We start from the raw sequence: 21859 nt of genomic DNA, 5'->3' as shown, positions 1-21859 counted from the left end.
CGCTTATTCTGACATTTGAACAAGTATGTACCAAAATCGCAGAAAAACAACCGCATGGAATACATACATGTAGGTAATGTGACAATGTAGCGATCTCCATTCGGGCCTCGGTTTGATAGCTTTCCCCACGTTTCAGCCTTCTTCACAGGCGACCGAGCTTGGGCTTCCCCGCATAAGTCCATTCTACCTCACTTCAGCCTTCTCAGAATAAATCAAATTGTCCAACCTGTGAACATACTACCTAGCTACTTATCAATCTATCCATCTAACCCAATACCATCATGGCTGATACTCTCCGCCCAGCAACAGCTCCATACAGCGAGCCCCTTCTCCCCCAATTAGACGTCCGCAATCCGTATTACACAGACCTGCACCACAGGCTGCGCGCCTCTGTGCGCGAATATGTGGATACTTACCTTTCGCCCTACGCCGCCGAATGGGAAGAAGCAGGCCAAGTCCCTGAAGGCGTGCGGCGGCGCCATTGCAAGCTGGGCTACAGCATCGTGCATCCCCTGACAAGCGAGGAGGACTCGGCCGGTCTGTCCCTCCCTGGGGATGTGCCGCGTGAGAAGTGGGATACGTGGTGCTCGCTGATTCTCTCGGATGAACTCACGCGCATTGGATACGTCGGGGTGAGTTGGGGGCTTGGTGGTGGTAATGCAATTGGATGCCCGCCTATTGCGCGCTTTGGAAATGCTGAGCAGAGGAAGAGATGGCTTCCTGGCGTTGCAACGGGTGATATCAGATTTTGTTTGGGGATTACGGAGCCGGACGGTATGTGTTGTGTTGTGGTCGATCCTCTCCCGAGGGACCATCTAAGTAGATGTGCTGACTTTGATTGTTTTTATCAGCGGGCTCCGATGTTGCCAGTATCCGCACTACGGCGCAACTTGATGGCAAGCACTATATTGTGAATGGGGCGAAGAAATGGATTACCAATGGCATCTGGGCTGACTACTGCACTGCTGCTGTGCGGACTGGTGGTCCTGGCAGATCTGGTATTAGCTTGCTGGTAATTCCCCTGGCTACTGCTGGAGTGACTCGCAGGCGCATGCATAACTCGGGTGTCAATGCCAGTGGTAGGTAGTTCCTTTTCCTATGACTCTGTGAAGATCATGTCAATTGATACCAGTCTAGGTTCGACGTTCATCGAGTTCGAAGATGTGCGAGTTCCTATCGAGAACCTCATCGGTCAAGAGAACAAAGGCTTCCCTCTTATCATGTCAAGTGAGTTTGTGTCAAGCCAAGCTAGATGGTCAAATTCTTAACCCCGCCTCAGACTTCAACCCAGAGCGCCTTTCACTTGCTTGTGCATCCTTGCGACTCGCCCGTGTCTGCGCCGAAGATGCATATAACTATGCCGTCCAGCGCGAGACTTTTGGCTCACCATTGATTGAGAAACAGGCTATTCAAAGCAAGATTTTTAAGTTCGGTCTTATGATCGAGCCAGCTTATGCATTTATGGAGCAGCTTGTGAATATCCTCGAACTGACGAAAGACCGTCCTTCTGACGACGTCAACATCGGCGGTATGACTGCCTTGCTCAAAGTCATGTCGACTAGGGCTTTGGAGAAGACCGTCCGAGAGGCACAGCAGATATTTGGGGGTGCAGGCTACAACAAGGCTGGGAAGGGCGCGAGAGTTGAGCAAATTAGTCGTGATGCTCGAGTTCATGTAGTCGGTGGTGGAAGCGAGGAAATCATGGCAGGGTTGGCCCTTAGAGAGGAGACGAAGGCAATTCGCACCCGACGAAAGGCGCTTGAGAAGAGACAGTCTAAAGTATGAAGTCCGGACGCTGAGATCTCAATCTCCTACAACATGGACAGACCACCACATGTGAAATGAAACAGTTTCGGTGGAATATGACCCAGGAGACTATGCCAGTAGTAGCCCCAACAGCATAATCTTACATTAAAGGATACTGACAAGGACATTTTCATTGAACATATTCTCATTCCATCAAGTAAGGCAAAAGAGCTTGAGATTTCCAATTTGGTTTTCGAGCAAAAAGCCCGGATATGCGCTCGGAATATATCTCACACCTTTGAACGAAACGCCTAAGACAATGTCGCATCCCAGTTCAAGCTTGGCCCTGAATATACTCTGCCATCCAGTCATAGAAGTTCTCTACTTCTTCCTCTTCAAGGGCTGAGTATTCTTCTGGGACCATTTCCTCCAGAACAGCCCCAGTCTCGCCATCTTCAGATCCAACCGTATCAGACTTGAGGGCTGGATTATCCCCCGAGTGCTCCAAAACCTGAGTAGCAAGTTGGAACAGCGCACTAGGCCCCACATCGTCAAGGGAGACCTTTTTCGGTGGCTCCGGGGTCGCTTTCTTCTCTTGCACTGTAGCTGCTTGCGAGGTGGTGACTGTCTCTTTCTTCTCTTGGGGTTTCTCCGCCACACCTTGTCCAGCAGGTTTGAGAATGTTCCAATATTTGAATTTTCTGATAGCTTCAGTCTTCTGCACCGTCGCCTTTCGCTTTGCTTCGTCTATCCCGGACCCTTTGGCCGGGGCAGTCGTTGCAGGTTGAGCTAATACATCGCCCATGCCCCCAGATACCTTGATCCATTCTTTGGGCACATAGCTCTGCTGCTCTTTGGCGCTTTTCTGAATCTCATCACGAATACGCATTGCTAAGTCTGCATTCGGAACCATCGTACGCAGTGTATCCTCGAAACTCTCCGGATCAGCAATAGCAGTCCATGCCAAGGGAAATGCAACCGCAGCGAGAGGACCAATGAAGGGAACGAACCCCACAGCAGTAGTCATAGTGTTCTTGATAAAGTCTGCCAGCCATGTGGTTGCCTGAGGGGGTTTCCACTGGACGGTGAGTCCATAATTCGCACTCGCAACAGTCGTCCAACTCAAATCAGCAGAGTCGGAAAACTTCTGCACCTTTCCTGTTGTCGGTGTCAACTTGCGATCTACCAGGAGGATACTCTCGGAGGAAAAGACGTTATACGTCCTCAGGGTTCGAGGCAACGACAGCAAATTCACTAATCGGCGTATGTTGATTGCCAAGGTCCATTCTGGTGCCGGTTGCATACCAAGTGTGGCATCCAAGTAGAGACTCTCCCAACGCTCTCCAACAACATAATCGCGCCTGTCTGGACTCCAAATCTCTGGGTAGGCGAGAATACTGACTTCCCGCGAAATGGCAAAGTTAACTTGCAAAAATGTGCACACCTCAGGGAAGTCTTCAGAGGCCTGTTGCGCGACTGGGATATATATTGCACGGATGCATGCTAAGCGCTGTCTCACAAAGACAGTTAGCAATAAGAATATCTCATCTCTTTCATGTTAGATACAACATACGTCGATAAGAACCCAGTCTTCGCCCTTTGCCAACAACGGCATCGGCATCAACATGAACCATGACTCCAACGATCCACCCTTCTCTTGATCTCTGAAGCGATTCCCATTGACACAGAGATTGTGCTCTGCTGCTCTGTAAGTGCCATTATAGGGCTTCTTGCCGTACAAGAAGAAGATATCTGTCCAGTTGCCATAACGGGTGTTCCACATATCTCCTTTCACCACTTTGTATACCGAGCGTGGGTGATAATGGCGATTTCGATCATATGGGCTGTCTGAGCCATGGAATGCCGGCCTGTTCCATATAAACTCGACCATGAGGTGAGCATAGAAATGCTCTGGTCTGTCGGCATCATACACAGATGTCTTCAAGGCTGAACGCTTGAAGAAGCACTCGCCTTCTGGATATGCGAGAGACATTTTGGCTGTAGATCAGGGAATCCTGAGACGGGATGGATCAGCCAGCCAATTCAATGGCACATCAGGCGGACTTAGCGAACAATTTAAATTGTTGAGATGATATCTCACTGGATCTTCTCAAGCCTGAAGCAATGCCAGGAGTCGTACCTCAGTATCAATGCAACGTAACTCAAGGGCTGATCATGAATAGTTAATGACGGGCCAATGACATATAGACCGAGATTTGAGGTCTTGAATCATATCGATCCCGTTACTTCCGACCTGTAGAACTTGAGAGGTGCGGGGACTAGGTATGCCCCTGGTATTTGTTTTTGAATCCTTGATGCGCGCACAATCAGCTCGGGGTTTTCATGTATATTCTCCAACCAGACACCAGAAGCCTGAAGTTCGGGCCATGAGTTCGAACAAACGATTGGGAATACAATCAAGAGACAAGTAGCTCGCTTTTAAGACTAAGACTGAAAAGCAGGACTACCCATTCCTAGACTCATGTAATGAATAATGATGAGTGGATGAGGATAGACCTAAACTAAAAGTATTTTCAGGAAACGGCCAAAATCTCTAGGCGACAAATATATGATCTGCCGCCCCTATCAAACAGTATACGGCTCAGCATTATCACCAAATATCAAATGAGGCCTCTCGGCAGCAACCTTGAGAACAGTCTGCGCGAAGACCGAGTTCGCCCACGAAAACCAAGGACGAGTATAGTCCTTGATATTAGTCACACTGATAGATTCATGGACAAGTCCGAGCAAGCTCGAGTTACGAACGAGATTGAGATTTCCAATGATCTCAGCGTCATCGTCAGAAGTCATAGCTTGAACAAGAAGAGACATAGGCCAAGCGTTCTCAAGGCCAATATGCGGACCCCCAATACCATGGAATTGCGGACCCTCCAGGTAGTAAGGGTTAGAGGCTTTGTTCGTGATCATTTTGCGAGTGTTCTGGTAGACGGGGTCTGATTTATCCACAAAGCCGAGGTAAGGCAAAGAAAGCAGGGAGGGGATATTGGCGTCATCCATGAGGATACGCGACCCATATCCATCGACTTCAAATGCATAGACATCGCCATATTTGGAGTGATGGACAATACCATGCTCACGGACTGCTTTGGCTAGCTTGGTGCCGCGCTCCTGCAAGTCTGCAACAAGGTCGGCATGCCCACCGGCTGCTTTGATGACTTTTGCCGTCTTTTGAAGCTGCACGGACATCATAGCATTAGGCGGAATAAAGAATCCCAAGATAGTAGCATCATCGCTGGGCCGGAAGGCGCTGCGAATCAGGCCAGTGCCGCTATTTAGCGGGTTGCCTACACCAGCTAAGTTGAGTGTTTCAGTGCCAATGTCAGTCTGTCGCTGGAATGTGTAGACATTCGGGACGAATTGATTGTTAGAATTGAATGTAGGCTGAGACTGGGCGTCAATAGTCTCGAGCAAAGTTTGCAGCGCTTTGTACCATCGGTCCGTCAAGAACTCGGTTGAACCAGTGTTTTCATAGAACTCAGTCCCCAGCTGTAGGAAATGAGCTAGCGAGTCAAGTTCATACTTGCACTCAAAGACAAATGATCTGTCATAAGCGGGGTGCACAGTATCCTTCTGGGAGCTGGTTTCCGGCTTGATACCGCTGAGAGATGGTGGTTGGAAGGCATTACAATAAGGCGATTGGATGACGAACTCAGACTGGGTGTTGATAGCTCCCAAGATGAGCGAGTAAAGGTTTTTATCCTTCGCAGCCAGCTTCTGGTAGTTCGTGAGTTGGTTGGTTGAATCACGGAGCCACTCGGCGTTGATATCGCCTGTCACGATGAAGGTCTGTACGCCGGTCCATTGCGCGCCATCTCGCTTGGCATTGGCACTGGATGAAGTTGATCCGTTTGTATGCCATCGAATGGTGGTATCTAAGGTATTTGGAAATGCATTACGGAATAACTGGGCCAGGTCTTTGTCGACCAGGCGTGAGGTGATATCATCAATGACCTTCTCTACGGCGGGCGATGAGAAGGTCCGACACGGTTCTGCCGGTCGCTGATAAGGAAGGTTCAAGGGACCACCACTGTAAGGAGCACTATATTTGCGATATATTAGCAGATGTTGCGTCTCTGGGCGAATTCTCGATACTGACTGCGGCGTCGATGCATAGGAGACGTAGTCTGGACAGGCTCGTCGCAAGATGGCCGGCTTATCGCTATCAGGGAGGGCGCTGACCTGTAAGCCCAGAGCGATTGCTAGGAAGGCAGAAAGAGCCATGGCGCGAGGGTCGCGAGTCTGAAGCAAAATGAAGGGAAGACTTGCGACACTGCAGAGGAGAAGGCCGGGGTAAATAAGAGGGGATGTATGCCGATCTCAACCGGGCAGGGATACATTCCACGGCACGCATGCGATTTTCTAGCGCTGCCCAGTAGTATATCTTGCGATCTTATATATCAATCTGAAGATACTAAAGGGCAATTACCTCAAACTAAACACCCCGAGTGAGGTGACATCGGCCTGGGCACGGTGTCTTTTCTCCACGCGAGATGCGGAGAAAATTGACACCACGGGGTTTCCTTTTTGGGAATATTGAATACAAAGCTGGAAGTATACTTGCGGAGGACAAGCTGAAAATACGCTATGCTATTAGCTATATATGCTTTTGGACACTCATTAAACACCTGAATTATGCTAACGATATCATTTCTTCCCAAAGAATGACATGATATTCCCTTGTCCCGCGGCTTTGCCAGCCTTGGCCTTGGGAACATTGACTGGCTTCTTCTTGGGCGCCGGCTCATCTTCGGAGAAAGACTCCCATGATGCCTCTTCCCGGGTGACTACGTCAAATTAGTATATGTCGGAAAACAAATGGGGCCTCAGTGGTATGCACGGACCTAAGTAACCTTCCTCGTCTTTGACCGTCTTCTTCTTCATGACTTGCCGCTTGCCTCGCCGCCGCCCACCTTGCACTGTCACTTCTTCTTTGAGTTCGGCTGGTTTGGATGGTGGCGGTTGTTCAATAGGCGTGGGCTCCCGTGGTTCCTCGTCGGCATCAGGCATTTCTTCATCTGTATGCATGTCAATGCCTTGTTTCTTCGAGTCGCAAGATGGAGACCTGGGTGTACCATCAGCCTCATCCTCGTCGTCATCCATCATCTTCTTAAGCTTCTCCTCGCGCTCTTTTCTATTTTCGCGAGTTGGTGCAGCAGTTTTATCGGTGCTATTGGGGAACAGCTCTTCGGCCTCTTCTTCAGAGGCATCGTCAAGCATCACTTTCAAGCTGTTAGTTAATGCAACAAAACAAAGGGAGGTCCACTAACCATCTTCCGCGGCACTTGCTGCGGCCTGGAGTCAAAGTGAGTAAGATCAGTAAACAGATAACAGAAGAAGGGCACAAGGATGGTTCCACAAACCGATTCTGTAGGTGTTGATGCCTTGGTCTTTGGCTTTGCCTTGGCGAAAGAGCTGAAAATATTGCCTTTTTGCTTAGCTGGCGCTGATTTACCAGAAGGCTTCGAGGATGTCTGAGAGTTGGCAGCAGAGGATGGCTCGGACTTTGGTTCATCGGGCTTGGGAGCTTCTGCCTTTGCTGAGGATGATTCCTTTTGAAATGGCCGTTTGGCAGGCACCGTCGACTCAGTCGCAGGCTTCGATGCCTTGGCAGCTGGCGCCTTAACAGCTGGAGCTGCAGCTGCAGCTCGGGGTGGGGGTGGGCGCGCACCAGTCCTCCTCTAAACCTTACATTTTAGATCACAGTAGAGCTGTTGAGCCAACGAATAACCTACCTTGACATTCCGGTTTTGGATCATACCCCATTGCTTCCCACACTCTAATGGATCCTCATGCGCATGGCTACTCGCTATCTCTCGGCTGGCATCCACCAACACATTCAAGTCCGGGAGAGCGGTCGGTTCAAGGCTGTAGACATGAATGGTAGATATCGACTGGAATGTTGATTTCGCATCTGTTTCACGATCAGCAACCAGCCCACTCATGATAACATTCTGTATATCAGTTCACCTTCAAGGTCTTCTTCACGCGCTAACACAATGGAGGTGATGCGAATTGAGTCTGAGACTTCATCCTGGTTCGGGATTGAGCTAGGCAGATACGGACTGCTCTGCATAACCTCATCCTCGTCGTTCGCATGGCCATTTGCAGGGGCTGGTTCAGACGCTTTCTGGAGACCGGAGATGACGTAGGTTGCGTGGACAGTCTGCGGCTTTTTCGCGTTCTCATTGCGGTGGAATTCAAAAAGGATACTAGATACCAGAGAGTTAGTATCAGTTGCAATTGCAATTTCCTTTGCAAACGGAAAAAAACATACTGTTTAGCCCGATTGGCGTTCACTTTGAGCGCACGGCTCAATGAACGATAGGTGACCTATTCTGATGAGCCAATTCTTCTGTAAAAGGGCGGAAGTATATCATACAGGGCGGCGCTCATTGAGCACATTCTCAGCCAGATACAATTTGGAGTCCATGGTTGCTGTGAGGTGCAAGTTGCTCTGACGCGCGCTCAACCACTTAACGCGTATCAGTCAGCGGGTCTTGGCATCTTTGGTGTCTTGCTCTCCACTCGTATTCTCCTCTTTCGTTCGCTATCGCCGAGCGAGTCCGCTTGGAATTTCTACAGAACAGGCCGTAGGAACTCAGGGTCCAGGCCTTATATCAATGGATCAATCGTTTGATCTCCCCGATTCTACCGATTGGTTGGAAACACCACTTTCGCTACTCGCGCCGTTCGAATCCTCATTACGATGTCAAGTCTGCAAAGACTTTTTCGATAATCCCGTTATCACTTCCTGCAGTCATACATTTTGCTCGCTATGTATTCGCCGTTGTCTCAGTGCCGAAGGCAAGTGTCCAGCATGTCGAAGCTCTGACCAAGAGCTCAAACTACGTCGCAATTGGGCGGTGCAGGAACTTGTCGACGCGTTCATGGCAGCACGGCCGAGTGTACTCGGGCTTGCGAGGAAGGAAACCGAGCGCTTGTCTCGGGGGGAGAAAGAAGCAGAGAAGCCTGCACAAAAAAAGCGGAAGGTCAATCCGGTAGAAGAGGAGGAGACACGGGTCCCGGACACAAATTCGCAACCCCGGCGGACTCGCTCTCAAAGATATATCAATAGCTCTGCGGAACAGCGGGCTGTCCCTGACATTGTGCCAGAGGTCATTGAAGATAGCCAGGAAGAGGAAGAATATGTGCCTGGTATGACACTCCAGTCTACAGATGTTAACTCCGTCTAATCTCCTCACAGAAGATGGCTTGGTCTCTTGCCCAATATGCTATCGCAAGATGAAGGAAGAAGCAGTGTTCCCACACCTTAATGTGCACCAACAGGAAGAAGCACCCCTTACAGGTTCAAGTACAAAGCCAGCATCATTCGGGTAATTTGATTCTATCACATCGATCTAGAAACTAGTGCTAACCAGAAACGATCACAGGTCATTAAAAGCGCCATCCCAAAGAGGCCTTCCCCTCAATAGCAAACAGCCCGAGCGACTTCCTGCCATAAATTACTCCATATTGAAGGACATCGCATTGCGGAAGAAGCTCCGGGATCTCGGAATCCCAGATTGGGGCCAGAAACAGTTATTGCAAAGACGTCATACCGAGTGGATGAATTTGTGGAATGCAAATTGCGATTCCAAACACCCGAAATCCAAGAGGACATTGCTTCAGGAATTGGATATTTGGGAACGCACACAGGGAGGGCATGCAGCGGCGCCGTCGCCGTTCACCCCATCTAACAATGTGATGCGTAAGGATTTCGATGCAAATGAATGGTCAACCAATCACGAAGACGACTTCAAGCGTTTGATCGCGAATGCGCGTAAAAAGAGTGAGACTCGGGTACGATCTGCAATCCCTGAACCATCTGTATCTTCGTCTGGACCGGTGGAACCAAAATTACAGCAGCCAGTTGGGTTGGAAGTGAATGGTGCACAGGTTGAGTTCAATCCAGACACTGATGTCAATCATGTTATCGACCTTTCTGGATGATTCGGAACAAGCCGCATTGAACTGGCGTTGAGAAGCAACCATGATAATGAAAACTGCCTTCGCGGAAAGGCAAGTAACTCTCTCATAGAACAGACTTTATTTTGCTGGTAGCGGTCGCTCCTCGACAGACATGTTAGAGAGCCTGTCAATGTTATCCGCCAGCGCCGCTTCCACATCCTCGGCTGCCTGTGCGCGTGCGCGTGCTCGGCGGGAAGCCTCATCAGAGGCTTGCTTGATACTGTCCAGTTCGGCAAGTCTGCTCTCGGTGACTGCTGCTTCTTCCTTCTCCCTTGCCTCTCTGTCGCTCTTCTCCATTGCTGCAAGCTCATCATCAATCTCTCCCTCATCAATGACCGGACCGGCCTCGTTCATGATGCTTCCGACCTCATCCACCTTGGTCATCTCCTCACGCAGCTCCTCAACAATGTCCTCGACCCTCTCAGCACCGCCGATTTGCGTATGCAAACCGCGAAGCACGCCAGTGCTTGCCTGCATGACTTGTACCATATCTACCTGACCGGCAGCTTGCTCGATCTTGGAATAGACTTCTTCAAGCTGCATGAGAGTGTTGAATCTCTGCTGGAGGTTATGCTCAGCTAGCTTCTTTGAACGCACAGCCGACAACGCCGAGATGCGGTTTTTGTTCGCCAAGGCTGTCTTTGCGGACGCAGTCAGCTCAGCGATTTTCGCCTCCAGACTCGTGACCTGCTCCGACATAGTCGAAACCAGCGTCTTGATGGATGCAATGGTTGTGTCCTGCTGCGTGATTTCCGCAGTGTCGTCTACGGATCTGAACTTAATCGTCTGCGCAATGATCAGTCAGCATCTGGGTGTTCTCGCCCAAATCTATATAGTCCGACTTACCTTGCCATCATATGCAATAGCATTGCTATCGCGGGACAAATAAAGCAACAAGACATCGAAATCTGCATCCGATAATTCTGTACCCTCGTTTAATATGGCCGCAAAGTCCTTGACAAAGCTTTCCTTTGAGTAGATAAGGTCCAGCTTGGATGAATTGCTTCCCGTAGCCTTTTTGACAGCGCGGTCTGCCGCATCTTGTAGATTCTCTACCAAGACCAACTCCTGCGCTTGCAGCTTTGGTGCGGAATCGCTATCAGAGCCCACGACGAAGCCCTTGAGTTGCCGAGCCCCCCAGCTCATAACACTCCAGGGACTTAAAGCCCCAGGGTCAATTATTCTCCACTGGCTTTTCTTCTCAAAAAGCCCAGCAGTGGTTTTGTAGATCGGCAATGGAATCATCGAACTCTTACGCACTGCTTCGTCCTGTAAGGCTCAATGGTTAGCTTTATAGCTCATGTTCAGAGGGTAGAAACTAGACCTACAAACACAGTGCCCAGGGCCACAGGTCTTCCCCACTCCGGGCTCTCCAAATCCCGGAGCAGTGCCTCATCCGTTCGCAGGACCAGGTGGTCTGTCTTCTTCCGTTTTGCAGGTGATTTGTTGCTCTTAGTTGATATATCAGAACCAGAACGGACCCGCACGCCGCGTGAAGAGGTATAGCCACGCTTTGCGGCTCGGTTGAGTGCTTGTTCCCATGCAGCAACGTTTACGGCGTAGCCATCGGGGTTTGTTTTCTTTTGAGGCGTGAAGTCGGAGTAAAGAGAGGGTAAGCGGTTTCTAAGAATATGAAGATGGTGGTTAGCATGAAATGCTTCCTTTGGTTGTTTCGATAGACCGTATAGGGTCTCGTTGCTCTGGCAGATCTGGACTTTGGAGACTCGGACTTTACCTTCGGAATGCTTCCTCGTGGGTGAGAATATACTGCAGGAGTTCACTCATCATGCGGGATTATGCAGAGGAGCGAGTATGTGACTCACTCTAGGCAAAGAGGTCAAGTTGGGAGACTAGAATTCGAGACAAAGCGGATAGGGTCATCGACGCATCCACCGCTCCGTGAACCTAAAGCTTTATCGATAAGCCGCCGCACGTGATGCTTCTGGAAGTAGCAGGTGCGGGGATACTTCACATTGCAAAAGTTGTGTCAGTTACATGGGCTAGGTGTTAAGAATGTTGGAGGGAGGTATAAGAGGCTTGCAAAGTCGTAAACGAGGTAGCTATGCCTTCTTATGTGGCTTATAAGGAGGCGATGGGATAAATTCAATATAAATTTCCGTTTGAACAGGCCTGTATTCTATGGTTATATGTTATGATGAAATATTAAGACCATCATTAGTCTAAGCTCGTTCAAAGTCATCACTGGGTGGACTCTCAGGATCCCGAGCTCCCTGCGTCGTGTTCAAGGCCCCAGGATCCAGCTGGACAGGATGTCCCACCAGAGAGCGGCGGTGATGGCGCAAGTCGAGCTTCTCGCTAGTCTCCTCAGTTTCCAAGGGATCTTCGCTAGTCGGTTCATCTCGGGCATCGAACCCTCTTGCTTCAAGATATTCAACCCTCACCGCATGGCGCAGATTTTCAACGAAATTCTGCATCTCAGGCATGGGAAACTCGCCATCGGCCTGCAGCACATCAGCATAAAGACGCTCGGCCTCTTCCAGGCAGGCAGAAGCTAGGGTTGGTTGGCCAGCTTTGAGCCATTGGTCGGCAGCGAGGATGCTCCACATGCCAGCCTTTCTGCGGCGCCCACCCCACTTTGCTGCTCCAACTGGTGTCTTTGAAGCGTAGCAAGCAGCTACCCTTTCAGTGTAAAGGATCTGACCCACTGAGCCTACCAAACCAAAGTCCATGACCCGCATGGCCCACTTGGCTGCGCTCTCGGTAGCTGACCCACCGCGAGACTTGAGAAGTTCGACCGCTAGGGATAGACAACGAAGCGCATTTGGCGCATCTGAACAACGCGTGAGATAGGAGTAGCAGGCGGTCTCGAACATTTGGTCGACGCTATCAAGCTTCATTTTGGCTGATGTGGCCAGTGGATTCAAGAGCATGCTAACAGCACACATTTCGTGGGCCGCGGCATGGTACTTCCAGGCTTTGTCGTTGCCGAAATCTGCTCGAATCATTTCATATGTGGACGCAGCGAGTTTCCAGTCGCGGAGCATGAATGCAAAGTCCGCCATCTTCCGCAAGACAGCCTCTGGGGAATCTGGGTTATAAAAATTTTGTGTCGAATCGTAGTTGCCGCTAATGCCACCCGACGAACCTCCAATACTTGAACGCGAGCTTGAACCGAAGCCAGCCCATCGACGAGACATCGACATGAATCTGCCACTAATGCCACGCCTTTTAGATGCGACCTGGTCGTTCCAGACTGCTACTTTGTTTTCCATGAATGGAATCACGGATTGCACCGTCAATTCTCGGATGAATGCCCTGATAGCGGTAGCATCGGAGCCAAAAAGATATGGTGTGCCATCGGTGCCGAGGTCAACCAAGGCTTCTAGTAGAGGGTTAGTTCATGTGTAACTATGTGGTAGCTAAGGACTTGCCTGCTTCGCCCGCTCCCGACAGATGTTCTGATGGCGAGAGCCATTCACACTGGGGAACTTGCATGCTATCATCGTCTGTCACCACACACTGGCTACTTCGCAGTCTTAGAAGATGACAGTGTAGGCCAAAGTGCCGCTTCATCTGATCATAAAGCCTCATAGATTCCGTGATATCGTCTCTTTCTTCGTCATGAACCAAAACGTAATAACGGAGATACTCCTGGTTAACCCAGCCGGGTAAGTGTTTGGCCCCAGTTGTACCATCAGCGTAAAGTTGCCGGAGTGTCTCCAAGGGGGCCGGATTGCGCGAACTGATAGCTATTACATTGGCTACCGGGTGGCCAAAAGTTTCATGGGGTGCTGCGGTTGACAAAGAGAGAAGTTGCTGCAAGAATGATTTGCATAAAGGAGTTGTTGCAGGCAATCCCAGTAAATCTTTCGCCGATACTGATCCACGTAACATACCCTCTGAAGAGTCCAACTGCTTGGCCAACACTTCTTCGATTTGCGCCAGGGACCCAGAGTCTCGACCAGCCGAAGCCCTGCCGATCCCTCTGAAATCAACAAAGCGCACACCATAGTCCTCCCAGGCACGGCTTGAGCCGATACTGTCACGAATAACCACCTTGCCGGAAACTGTCTCTCCAAAGGGCCGGATCAGCTCCCAAAAGCCCCCCTTGAACCCCTTATTCCTCACCAAAGAATCGGTATCATCGGAGGCATGAACTGCGATGGTGGGTGAGAATGACCGGATAATTAATGATCTTATATCTTCTGAGCCATCAGATCTCCCATCGAACGGCGAACCGATTGATGACCGTGCTATTTGTGGGGTGGAAGATCTCCCAGATCGCGAGTGCGTCGAGCTAGACCGTATTGGCAAGTCGGCGATCGTGGCTGAGAGCGGGGTCGGAGATATGACTGCTTGGGATTCTGACAGTTCGACATCTAAGGATTGAGTTGATTCATGCTCCCCGGGGTATCGTGATGGTGATGTGGATGCGACTCGCGCAACGCCGGGGGAGAAGGACGGCGGAGGTTTGACCGGAGCAGCATCTCCAGGCGATGTCATGGGCGGACACCTGCTGCTTTGAGCAGACTTGAAGCGAGTTTAGTTAATCGACAGGCCCCATCGACTGGTAGATGAGGTTAGACGATGTGTGATAGAGCGAACACGATGCGGGCAGCTTCACGGAGGTGTTGTTGGGGAGAAAGCCAAGTCGATGGATTCGGGCCGATAGGCACTGACACGGGCAACAACGGCAACAGAGTGACAGAACAGGTTGGATACTAAATAAAGCCCTTTGAGGTTGAGAAGCGTATTACTGAAATGAATATCTAATACTTCTGAGGAAAGTAGAGGGAGCTGAGAGATCCCCCAGTGGTGATGCAAACCACGTGAGGGCCATGCTTATCGTCAATCAAACTTGACTCACTTTCGCAAAGTACCTGACCTGGTTAGGTTCAATGCGATTACGCTCTTTCGCGTATTTAGTAGAGGCCGCTGGTCTTTCTTCAGTTAGAGCTCCACTTGCCCGCACTCTAGCGAGAAGAGCTGGCCGAACACGCCCGGTTGAACAAGATCTACCCCTCCGAAACTACGCTGTATCTGCACGCCTTTCCATGCGCAACCCCGAATCGGACCCCGAGTTCTCAGATCGAGTCAGCAAGAGGCGACGCATCTCCTCCCCGGTACGGGAAGGCTTACACGCAAATATGAGCACCGCCGCCCCTACCATTGAGCTCACTCCACTTGAAAGCACTCTACGAACCCTATTGCTCGATGTCGCAAAATATATTAGTGAGCAGAAAGCTGCCGAGGGAGGCATCTATGCGAGAGATCACTCAGAGACCGTCCTGCGCTTCACAGGCGGATGGGTCAGGGATAAGCTGCTCGGAGTCGAGAGCCATGACATCGACGTGGGCATCAGCAACATGACTGGATATCAATTCGGCATGGCCCTCAAAGACTATCTGGATGTTCCAGAACGCCTGGAGAAATACAAACAAAGCCTTCCAGCCGGGAAAATGCACGATGCCATCGTGAGCCTTCACAAAATCGAGGCCAACCCAGAGAAATCAAAACACCTCGAAACCGTCACAACCAAGATCTTCGGCCTAGATATTGATTTGGTCAATCTACGGAAGGAAACATACACAGATGACAGTCGAAACCCTCAGATGGAGTTTGGTACTGCGGTCGAAGACGCCTTGAGGCGCGACGCAACCATCAATGCGCTTTTCTACAATCTTAATGAGTCAAAACTGGAGGATCTCACCGAACGGGGACTGGATGACATGAAAAAGAAGATCATCCGATGCCCAATGGAACCATACCAAACTTTCAAAGATGATCCACTGCGTGTGCTTCGACTGATTCGGTTTGCGAGCCGGCTCGGATATCAAATAGACCACGATACAGAGTCAGCTATGCAAATTGAAGATATCGGCGAGGCACTGAAGCTTAAAATCAGCAAAGAGCGCGTGGGAACCGAGCTTGAAAAAATGCTGCGTGGTGGGTGATTGCGCTCGGTCGATGACTTACCTTTCTAACACGCCATCTCTTAGGCCCGGACCCCCGTGGTGCATTGGAGTTTATTGATCGACTCAAATTATATCCCACGATCTTCGCTAATCATCAAGATGATGTCAAGGCTGATACTTCGACATGGCCTCTTGCCTACAATACGCTGGCACGTTTGTTGCGTCCGGAATCTGGTGAGAGCGAGGAGATTCAGTCGGTCACGAGGCGCCTTCGTGAGATCCTTTTCCGTGACGAAACTAGCATATACTACGCCTGGATGGTAGCGACTTTTGCTCCTTGGACCTCCATCCCCGCCCGTCCCAAACCAGCGAAAATGAAACCCTTGCCCCCACGAGCGGTTGAGGTTGGAAAAGACAGTCTTCGTGCCGATAACAAGACCCTTAATGCCATCCGAGCCGCTGCTCTGAATTACCAGGAAACCATTGCGACCAAAACTGCGCTTCTCGCCAACCAGATAAATGGAACACCGGCAGAAATTCGACAGCAAATGGGGTTACGTATTCGATCATGGAATAAGGACTGGAAACTATGCGTTCTCCTGGCCATCATGCAAGAGGCCATGGCTCTCCGCGACTTCGCAGAAGGTAAGATCTACGTTCTTGTGTTTATGGCCTTCCGTTGCTCACGCTGTATAGTGGCCCGTGAATACGACCAGTTCCTTGCGTATATTGTAGAAAATGACCTGGAGGATGTTTGTGACCTCCGACCCATTGTAAATGGCGATGAAATTATCAAAAGCCTGGGTGCTAAAAAGGGACCCTGGATGGCCAAGGCAGTTAACATGGCTCTGGAATGGCAGCTCCTCCATCCTGAAATCACCGACAAGGAAAAGGTGCTGGAGGAGATCGCGGGTCGACAAGGAGAATTAAAGTGAAGACGTTGACGGGGGAAGACCCGATGACAAATAAAAAAAACCCTCATGGATTGGTCCAGACAGTTTATCCTCATTGCTCCCATCAATCTTAACACTTCATTCTCCCATTGTCTACTATTTAAACAATGGATAAGCTGCGCAAAGAAGTTCGCGAGACTCTCGTCCAGAAACCCGGAGAACTGCCTCATCGGTTCTTCCCAGCCAATGCGGCGGCGTCCAAAAGTGATTTAAGTCAGTTATGGCAAGACATCTCTTCTCATGATCACTCTACACATCTGGATGTAAGTGCCTTGTAAGATAGTATGGACGAAGCTCATTGTTCAGATATGCGAGAGCATTGTTACCGCGTTCAGTTATATCGAGTACTGGGAACCGCTGCTGCCAAACGATGGAGGCGCCCGACCCTTGAACCCAGCGGAGGCCAAAGCCGTGAACAATTTGTTTGATTGGGCTAGTGCTCTTGCCCTGCCTTCATCGGAATTTGCAGTTGATTTTGATGAAACCGCCGATATCACGGACGGTAAGTCTTTGAGAGACGCACAAGAGGCCTTTGCTAATTTTGCCAATCAGATATCGTGAAGGCCCAAAGCGACGCCCGTTTCAGGTGTGAGCTGGCCATTGAACTTCTCCTGATGTTGAACAAAACTTTGTACGGCATGCCAACTAGAAAACCACACAATGTGGCGGATGTCCTACTTGCAGGGGCATCTGTTGCCAATAAGCAAGACCCATGGGTCACATCTGAGAGCCACGATGCAGCGTCGATGTTTATGAATGTCTTCATCCAGGACACTCGTCTGAGCAACAAATTCTGGCCTGCTATTGAATCCATCCTCAAAGACAGAATTAGGCCTCTTTTTGCAAAAATAAAGAATCCAGCCATCACCAGTGCCGGCCGCAAGAACTTCCATCCTCAGGCTTTGCCTCGTTTTGGTGCGAGCGATTTGGATCAATCAGCTAAGCCTTGGAAGACCACCGATATCTATGTCGCATCCGTGCTATCATGGATCATCTCGCAATACAAGGTATGTTGGTATCATCAAGGTTTTGTTGACTCATGACTTCCATGTTGACATCCATACCAGGCCGAGGATAAGGCACAATTCGAAGCGCACTTCCCACTGCTTGTACCAACTATACTAGCAATGATTGATGATAACAACCTCCCATTCAAATCGAAAGGCTGCGCCCTACTCACTCAACTCCTGCGCCCGATCCAAGAGAGCGGCTCGGATATTCTCCGACGAACAAACCTCACATCTGTCTTCGAAGACGCCGTCACTCCATGTCTCCTTTCTCTCCCATCCATCACACCCGAAGATAGATCCCTAGACATACTCGGAGAAGCATACCCGGCTCTCCTCTCCACTTTCAGAACAGCCTACAAGGGTCCTCTGCAATCTGAAAAGGATAAAGAAGCTTATACAACCAGCCTCGTCAAACTCCTGCGATCAAACCTCATCTCCTCATTCCACCATGTCAGCTCCAGCACCCCGGCCTCTGGCTCAGCGACGGCTTCTTTCCCACACCCCCGCCTCTCAACTTTCCTCCTGGAAAAAATGTCAGTTATCATCAACGAGCTGGGAATTCACGCAACGAAATACCTTCAAGAACTTATTCCAGTCCTCTACACCACACTCTCAAATCCCTTCGGAACCGCACACCCCCCTCTTCTCCTAGCTGCAGCAACAACCACACAAGCGGTGATCAAGAACGCGCACCCACGTATCTGGCGCTGGCGTGGTGAGGTCCTCAGCGGACTGAGCTCATGCTGGCTCCATGTTGCTGAAGATACCAGCGACTCTGTGACTGAACTGGCCAAGTTGAAGCGCGAGTTACAACAAACGCTCCAAATTCTGAAGCATGTTTTGCAGAACCCTGTTCCCATAGCGGCTGGTGTGCCAGAGCCGGAGCAACTGCAGGCAAAGGAAACGATGCAGCAGGAGCTCCAGGAGCTCGCCGACGCGGATGCAGAGCTGAAGGGTCTTTTTGCTTGATAATTGCTTGTTAGATAAGTCGATTTAAAGAGATAATTTTGGAATCTGAAGCAAAATGATAAAAAGGTCATGTAAATTGATTTGTTGGATTTAAATCAAAACTTTGCATTTGATATCTTATTGGCAACAAAAGAGGCAACACTTCATAGATGAAACAAATATACTAGAACAGGGGTATCAATTTGCTGTGCGGAACGTCAACAAAAATCCGAAATGATAGATTCTCAAATCCACCCATCATGCATCAACCCGCTGCTTGAAAAGGCTTTTCCCACGCAGCCACTGGCGGTATCTTTTATATCTCTTCTTCTCGAAATCCTCGCCGACGACGGTGATGCCATCCTCAGAAATATCCAGGAACTCAGTATAAGCATCTCTATTGTGCCCGGCCCTTGTCTCCAGTGCAACGTCCTCAACATTGCACTTGTTCGCGTACTCCAGTAGATCGGTATTGTAGCCATGGTCTTGCAATGAGGAAGCTGTCATTTCGTCTTCAGATGTAACAACGAGCGGAACCTTCAGCGGGTGGTTGATGTACCGTTCATACTCTTCCGCCTCGGCAGCGGTGACAGAGGGGCTGAGCGAGTCGCTGACTAGCTGGCCGAGGGTCCACTGGGCAATCTCGGCTTTGCTGGGGGTGGAATGGGGATTTGGGGGGTTGATGGGCGGGATGCGAGATGCCTGATGGATCTCGAAAGTGGGTTCTTTGATGATGCCTGTGGGCGGGGGGTGTTTTGATGATGAGGGTGGCTGGTGGGCCCAGGTGTGTGTGGACTCAGGGGTTTTCAGGGCGCCTGATGAGGCGCGACTGCGACTGGTGGGTGGTTCTTGGATTTTGACGCTGCGCTGTTGTGGGTGGCGCTCGCGTTGGATTTGCTCTGGAGGGATTCGGGGTACGAAGGGACTCAGATCGGGCACTGGATGTCCTGGGCGGATCGGAGGCAAGTACCGAGTTGTGGAGTTCATTTTCAGAGAGAAGACCTTGGAGAGAGAGGAAAGAGCAAGGGGCCGGTAGTACTCCAACCAGAAGTCATCGAAATGTGAAATCGGTGCGTTGGGAAGAAATGGCATCGGCGGAAATTCCTTGGCTTTCAAATTTTCAGGCGTATACCACGCGATATAGTTAGGTTTCTTTCTTGCAAGATGGGACTTAGGGTTGGTGTGGTGGAGATAGTAGTCGTTAGGAAGATCCCAAAGCATTGGAGTGCCCTGCGAAAAGATATAGTTTCCAAGAAACAGATTGTAGGCTTCTTGGCGCTGAGCATCAAGGAAAGAGTTGTTGTAATACCGCTTGAAGCTCTCAACCATGTCACGAGAATGGCTGCTCCACTGATTAATCTTGCGATAGGTAGCCATGGTGTTCACCAAATGTGATCCGCCATACTGAATAGCTATAGTGTCACCATGGTCATGCCACATGTTCGTAAACAGGTTGACGGCATCGGTGTCATACTCCACTGTGGTGTCATCTATGACGCCAAGGGCATGGAGCTGATATCCAAGTGCTCGCTTGCCAATGACAAATTGCGCGGCATTCGTTCGATCAAGGCAATCGATACAGTTGGTCCTCGCAACACCATTTTGAAGCTGTAGGCCAGACTCCGCGTCATCGCCATTCTTAAAGAAACCGATTTTTGGAATGATGTCGCCTGCGATACCTTCTAAAGTTTCAATGACATCTTGATCCCTGCTTTTCGCAGCACGACTCATGTCCCAAGCCTCGTAGATGAGCTTTTTGTCTTCAGGGAGAAATTGATTCAAGTAAGTCACAGCGTTTGTAAACTCTTTGAGGAGTATTGACTCTCTCGGGGTTCGTTCTCGGGACTTAACCAGATTAAGAACGTAGATTGGAGCTCCGTATCTTTCGAAAAGGTTATCGAAATGCAACGCTGCAGCCGAGTAAAATGGATCAACAAGATTAAGTTCAATATCAGGTTTGGGCGATACACCTGTGTTTTCTTGGGTCCAATGAAGAGGGATGCTCCCGCGGTGCTGGACAAATGAGGTGTAATGAGGGTTTGCATGGAGTCTTGGACCAGCGGAATGGAATGAGGTTGTTGTCTGTTCACATACAATCTGTTCGGTCTCCACATCGTTGGCAACGTATCCTAAGTCATTCGTACCGCGCTTAAGAAAGCGTGCTCCAGCAAAGAATCGGGATCGACGGGCGATGATTGTGGTATAGACCAATCGTCCATAAACACTCATCTTAGACTGGTCCACATATCCATGAATGATAGGAAGACACCATTCGTAGGGGTTCTTGAGAGCCTCAGCAGCGGGGGAAAGAAGATGGTGGTTCCAAATGAACATGGAATGGTAATCTTGGGAGAAGGGCTGTGGGAGGCCATCCTGATGCCGCTTGCGATCCCGGCAGATGTTATGCTGGAGTGTGCGGGTGATATCGTAGGCATAACTGAAGTAGAAAGACCGCGACAAGTCGAGATTGTTCAGGATCGCAATATATCGTGCCTCCTCTGGGTGTTTCTCTGCCTTCAGGTGTGAAGGTTCAGACGTGGTCAATGGGATCAATTCTGTTTCGTCAATCTGATAGACATTATGCCCACCCAGCATGGCAACTTGGCTCCTCTTGGTGACAAGTAGCATATAATATGCGCCTGTGAACCGAATGAAACCGAGCAATGCCCAGGCACTACATTTCTGATTCAACCCGCCAGAGCTTTTATTGCCGTCATCGATCGCGTCCAACAACTGGACCATCTCTCTTTTGTTGTACACCATATCATCTTCGGTAATACTCAACTCTCCAGACTCTGAAGTCCGGTCAATTTTCAAAATGCGAAAACGAGTCTCCGTAAGGTTGATTCCAACCATGTAGAATCGAGTCGCAGTTTCGTATAGAGTGAATTTGTGCATGCGATTGATACCCTCATCCTCTAGGTTGTCCAATGTGGGTCGATGTTTTAGCGCAGTAGCTGGCGACGCCTCTCGCTCAAAAGAGGTGGCTACTCGTGGCTCCTCATCCTCGCCGTCTTCCTCTTCAATCCGAGCCCCGGGTGGTGGGTTGTAGGACAAAGGGGGAAACTCGAACTCCGACACAACAGAGCCGTCGTCAACCAGTCCAATACGATCAGCTTTCTCTATTCGCGAAGAGATTCCTGTACTCGTCGTTTGAGTTGACGTTGGTGGCGCCTCTACAGTGTCTGGTTTCGCCAGACTTGGATCTGAAGGGTCGGCGCTGGAAATTGGGAGTCGGTCATCGTGGAAGGCTGGCTCATGGGACACTGGTCCAATAAGAGAAACATCATCGAAGCTCTCCATCGCTCAGAATACACCGGGAAAAGCTTGATATGCA

The 21859-nt window shown here is 50.0% G+C and overlaps 10 protein-coding genes across 10 annotated transcripts; 4 read left to right on the top strand and 6 right to left on the bottom strand.

The window, feature by feature from the left end:
• Nucleotides 1-281: 281 nt before the first annotated feature.
• On the top strand, nucleotides 282-1785 carry N7457_004282 (uncharacterized protein; the record flags this gene model as incomplete). Its single annotated transcript, XM_057175327.1, has 4 exons — nucleotides 282-774; nucleotides 852-1079; nucleotides 1138-1227; nucleotides 1280-1785. 4 exons carry the CDS (start codon nucleotides 282-284, stop codon nucleotides 1783-1785), a joined length of 1317 nt encoding a protein of 438 aa, XP_057032374.1.
• Nucleotides 1786-2080: 295 nt separating this feature from the next.
• Nucleotides 2081-3739, bottom strand: N7457_004281 (uncharacterized protein; the record flags this gene model as incomplete). The annotated part of the gene is made up of 2 exons (XM_057175326.1): nucleotides 2081-3256; nucleotides 3320-3739. 2 exons carry the CDS (start codon nucleotides 3737-3739, stop codon nucleotides 2081-2083), a joined length of 1596 nt encoding a protein of 531 aa, XP_057032373.1.
• A 593-nt stretch (nucleotides 3740-4332) lies between these two features.
• N7457_004280 (glycoside hydrolase family 125 protein) lies at nucleotides 4333-5988 on the bottom strand (the record flags this gene model as incomplete). The annotated part of the gene is made up of 1 exon (XM_057175325.1): nucleotides 4333-5988. One exon carries the CDS (start codon nucleotides 5986-5988, stop codon nucleotides 4333-4335), a length of 1656 nt encoding a protein of 551 aa, XP_057032372.1.
• A 423-nt stretch (nucleotides 5989-6411) lies between these two features.
• On the bottom strand, nucleotides 6412-8197 carry N7457_004279 (uncharacterized protein; the record flags this gene model as incomplete). Its single annotated transcript, XM_057175324.1, has 8 exons — nucleotides 6412-6551; nucleotides 6609-6986; nucleotides 7035-7059; nucleotides 7128-7445; nucleotides 7500-7678; nucleotides 7735-7976; nucleotides 8042-8097; nucleotides 8147-8197. The coding sequence occupies 8 exons, from the start codon at nucleotides 8195-8197 to the stop codon at nucleotides 6412-6414; spliced, it is 1389 nt and encodes a 462-aa protein (XP_057032371.1).
• A 190-nt stretch (nucleotides 8198-8387) lies between these two features.
• rad18 (E3 ubiquitin-protein ligase RAD18) lies at nucleotides 8388-9717 on the top strand (the record flags this gene model as incomplete). The annotated part of the gene is made up of 3 exons (XM_057175323.1): nucleotides 8388-8922; nucleotides 8972-9101; nucleotides 9159-9717. The coding sequence occupies 3 exons, from the start codon at nucleotides 8388-8390 to the stop codon at nucleotides 9715-9717; spliced, it is 1224 nt and encodes a 407-aa protein (XP_057032370.1).
• Nucleotides 9718-9813: 96 nt separating this feature from the next.
• On the bottom strand, nucleotides 9814-11523 carry N7457_004277 (putative vacuolar sorting protein SNF7 family protein; the record flags this gene model as incomplete). The annotated part of the gene is made up of 4 exons (XM_057175322.1): nucleotides 9814-10521; nucleotides 10582-11004; nucleotides 11064-11358; nucleotides 11471-11523. 4 exons carry the CDS (start codon nucleotides 11521-11523, stop codon nucleotides 9814-9816), a joined length of 1479 nt encoding a protein of 492 aa, XP_057032369.1.
• A 392-nt stretch (nucleotides 11524-11915) lies between these two features.
• Nucleotides 11916-14199, bottom strand: N7457_004276 (TRAPP III-specific subunit 85 family protein; the record flags this gene model as incomplete). Its single annotated transcript, XM_057175321.1, has 2 exons — nucleotides 11916-13078; nucleotides 13128-14199. 2 exons carry the CDS (start codon nucleotides 14197-14199, stop codon nucleotides 11916-11918), a joined length of 2235 nt encoding a protein of 744 aa, XP_057032368.1.
• A 395-nt stretch (nucleotides 14200-14594) lies between these two features.
• N7457_004275 (tRNA adenylyltransferase) lies at nucleotides 14595-16546 on the top strand (the record flags this gene model as incomplete). The annotated part of the gene is made up of 3 exons (XM_057175320.1): nucleotides 14595-15642; nucleotides 15696-16256; nucleotides 16308-16546. 3 exons carry the CDS (start codon nucleotides 14595-14597, stop codon nucleotides 16544-16546), a joined length of 1848 nt encoding a protein of 615 aa, XP_057032367.1.
• Nucleotides 16547-16671: 125 nt separating this feature from the next.
• N7457_004274 (Tti2 family protein) lies at nucleotides 16672-18543 on the top strand (the record flags this gene model as incomplete). The annotated part of the gene is made up of 4 exons (XM_057175319.1): nucleotides 16672-16827; nucleotides 16871-17066; nucleotides 17117-17571; nucleotides 17632-18543. 4 exons carry the CDS (start codon nucleotides 16672-16674, stop codon nucleotides 18541-18543), a joined length of 1719 nt encoding a protein of 572 aa, XP_057032366.1.
• A 237-nt stretch (nucleotides 18544-18780) lies between these two features.
• N7457_004273 (phosphatidylinositol-3,5-bisphosphate 5-phosphatase) lies at nucleotides 18781-21825 on the bottom strand (the record flags this gene model as incomplete). The annotated part of the gene is made up of 1 exon (XM_057175318.1): nucleotides 18781-21825. One exon carries the CDS (start codon nucleotides 21823-21825, stop codon nucleotides 18781-18783), a length of 3045 nt encoding a protein of 1014 aa, XP_057032365.1.
• Nucleotides 21826-21859: the final 34 nt, after the last annotated feature.

Source organism: Penicillium paradoxum (genome assembly GCF_028828445.1).
Source record: "Penicillium paradoxum strain IBT 22861 chromosome Unknown utg000004l_segment0_segment0, whole genome shotgun sequence".
Classification (NCBI taxonomy): Eukaryota; Fungi; Ascomycota; class Eurotiomycetes; order Eurotiales; family Aspergillaceae; genus Penicillium; species Penicillium paradoxum.
The sequence above is the reverse complement of the archived record's forward strand: the minus strand, read 5'-3'. Positions and strand labels throughout refer to the sequence as shown.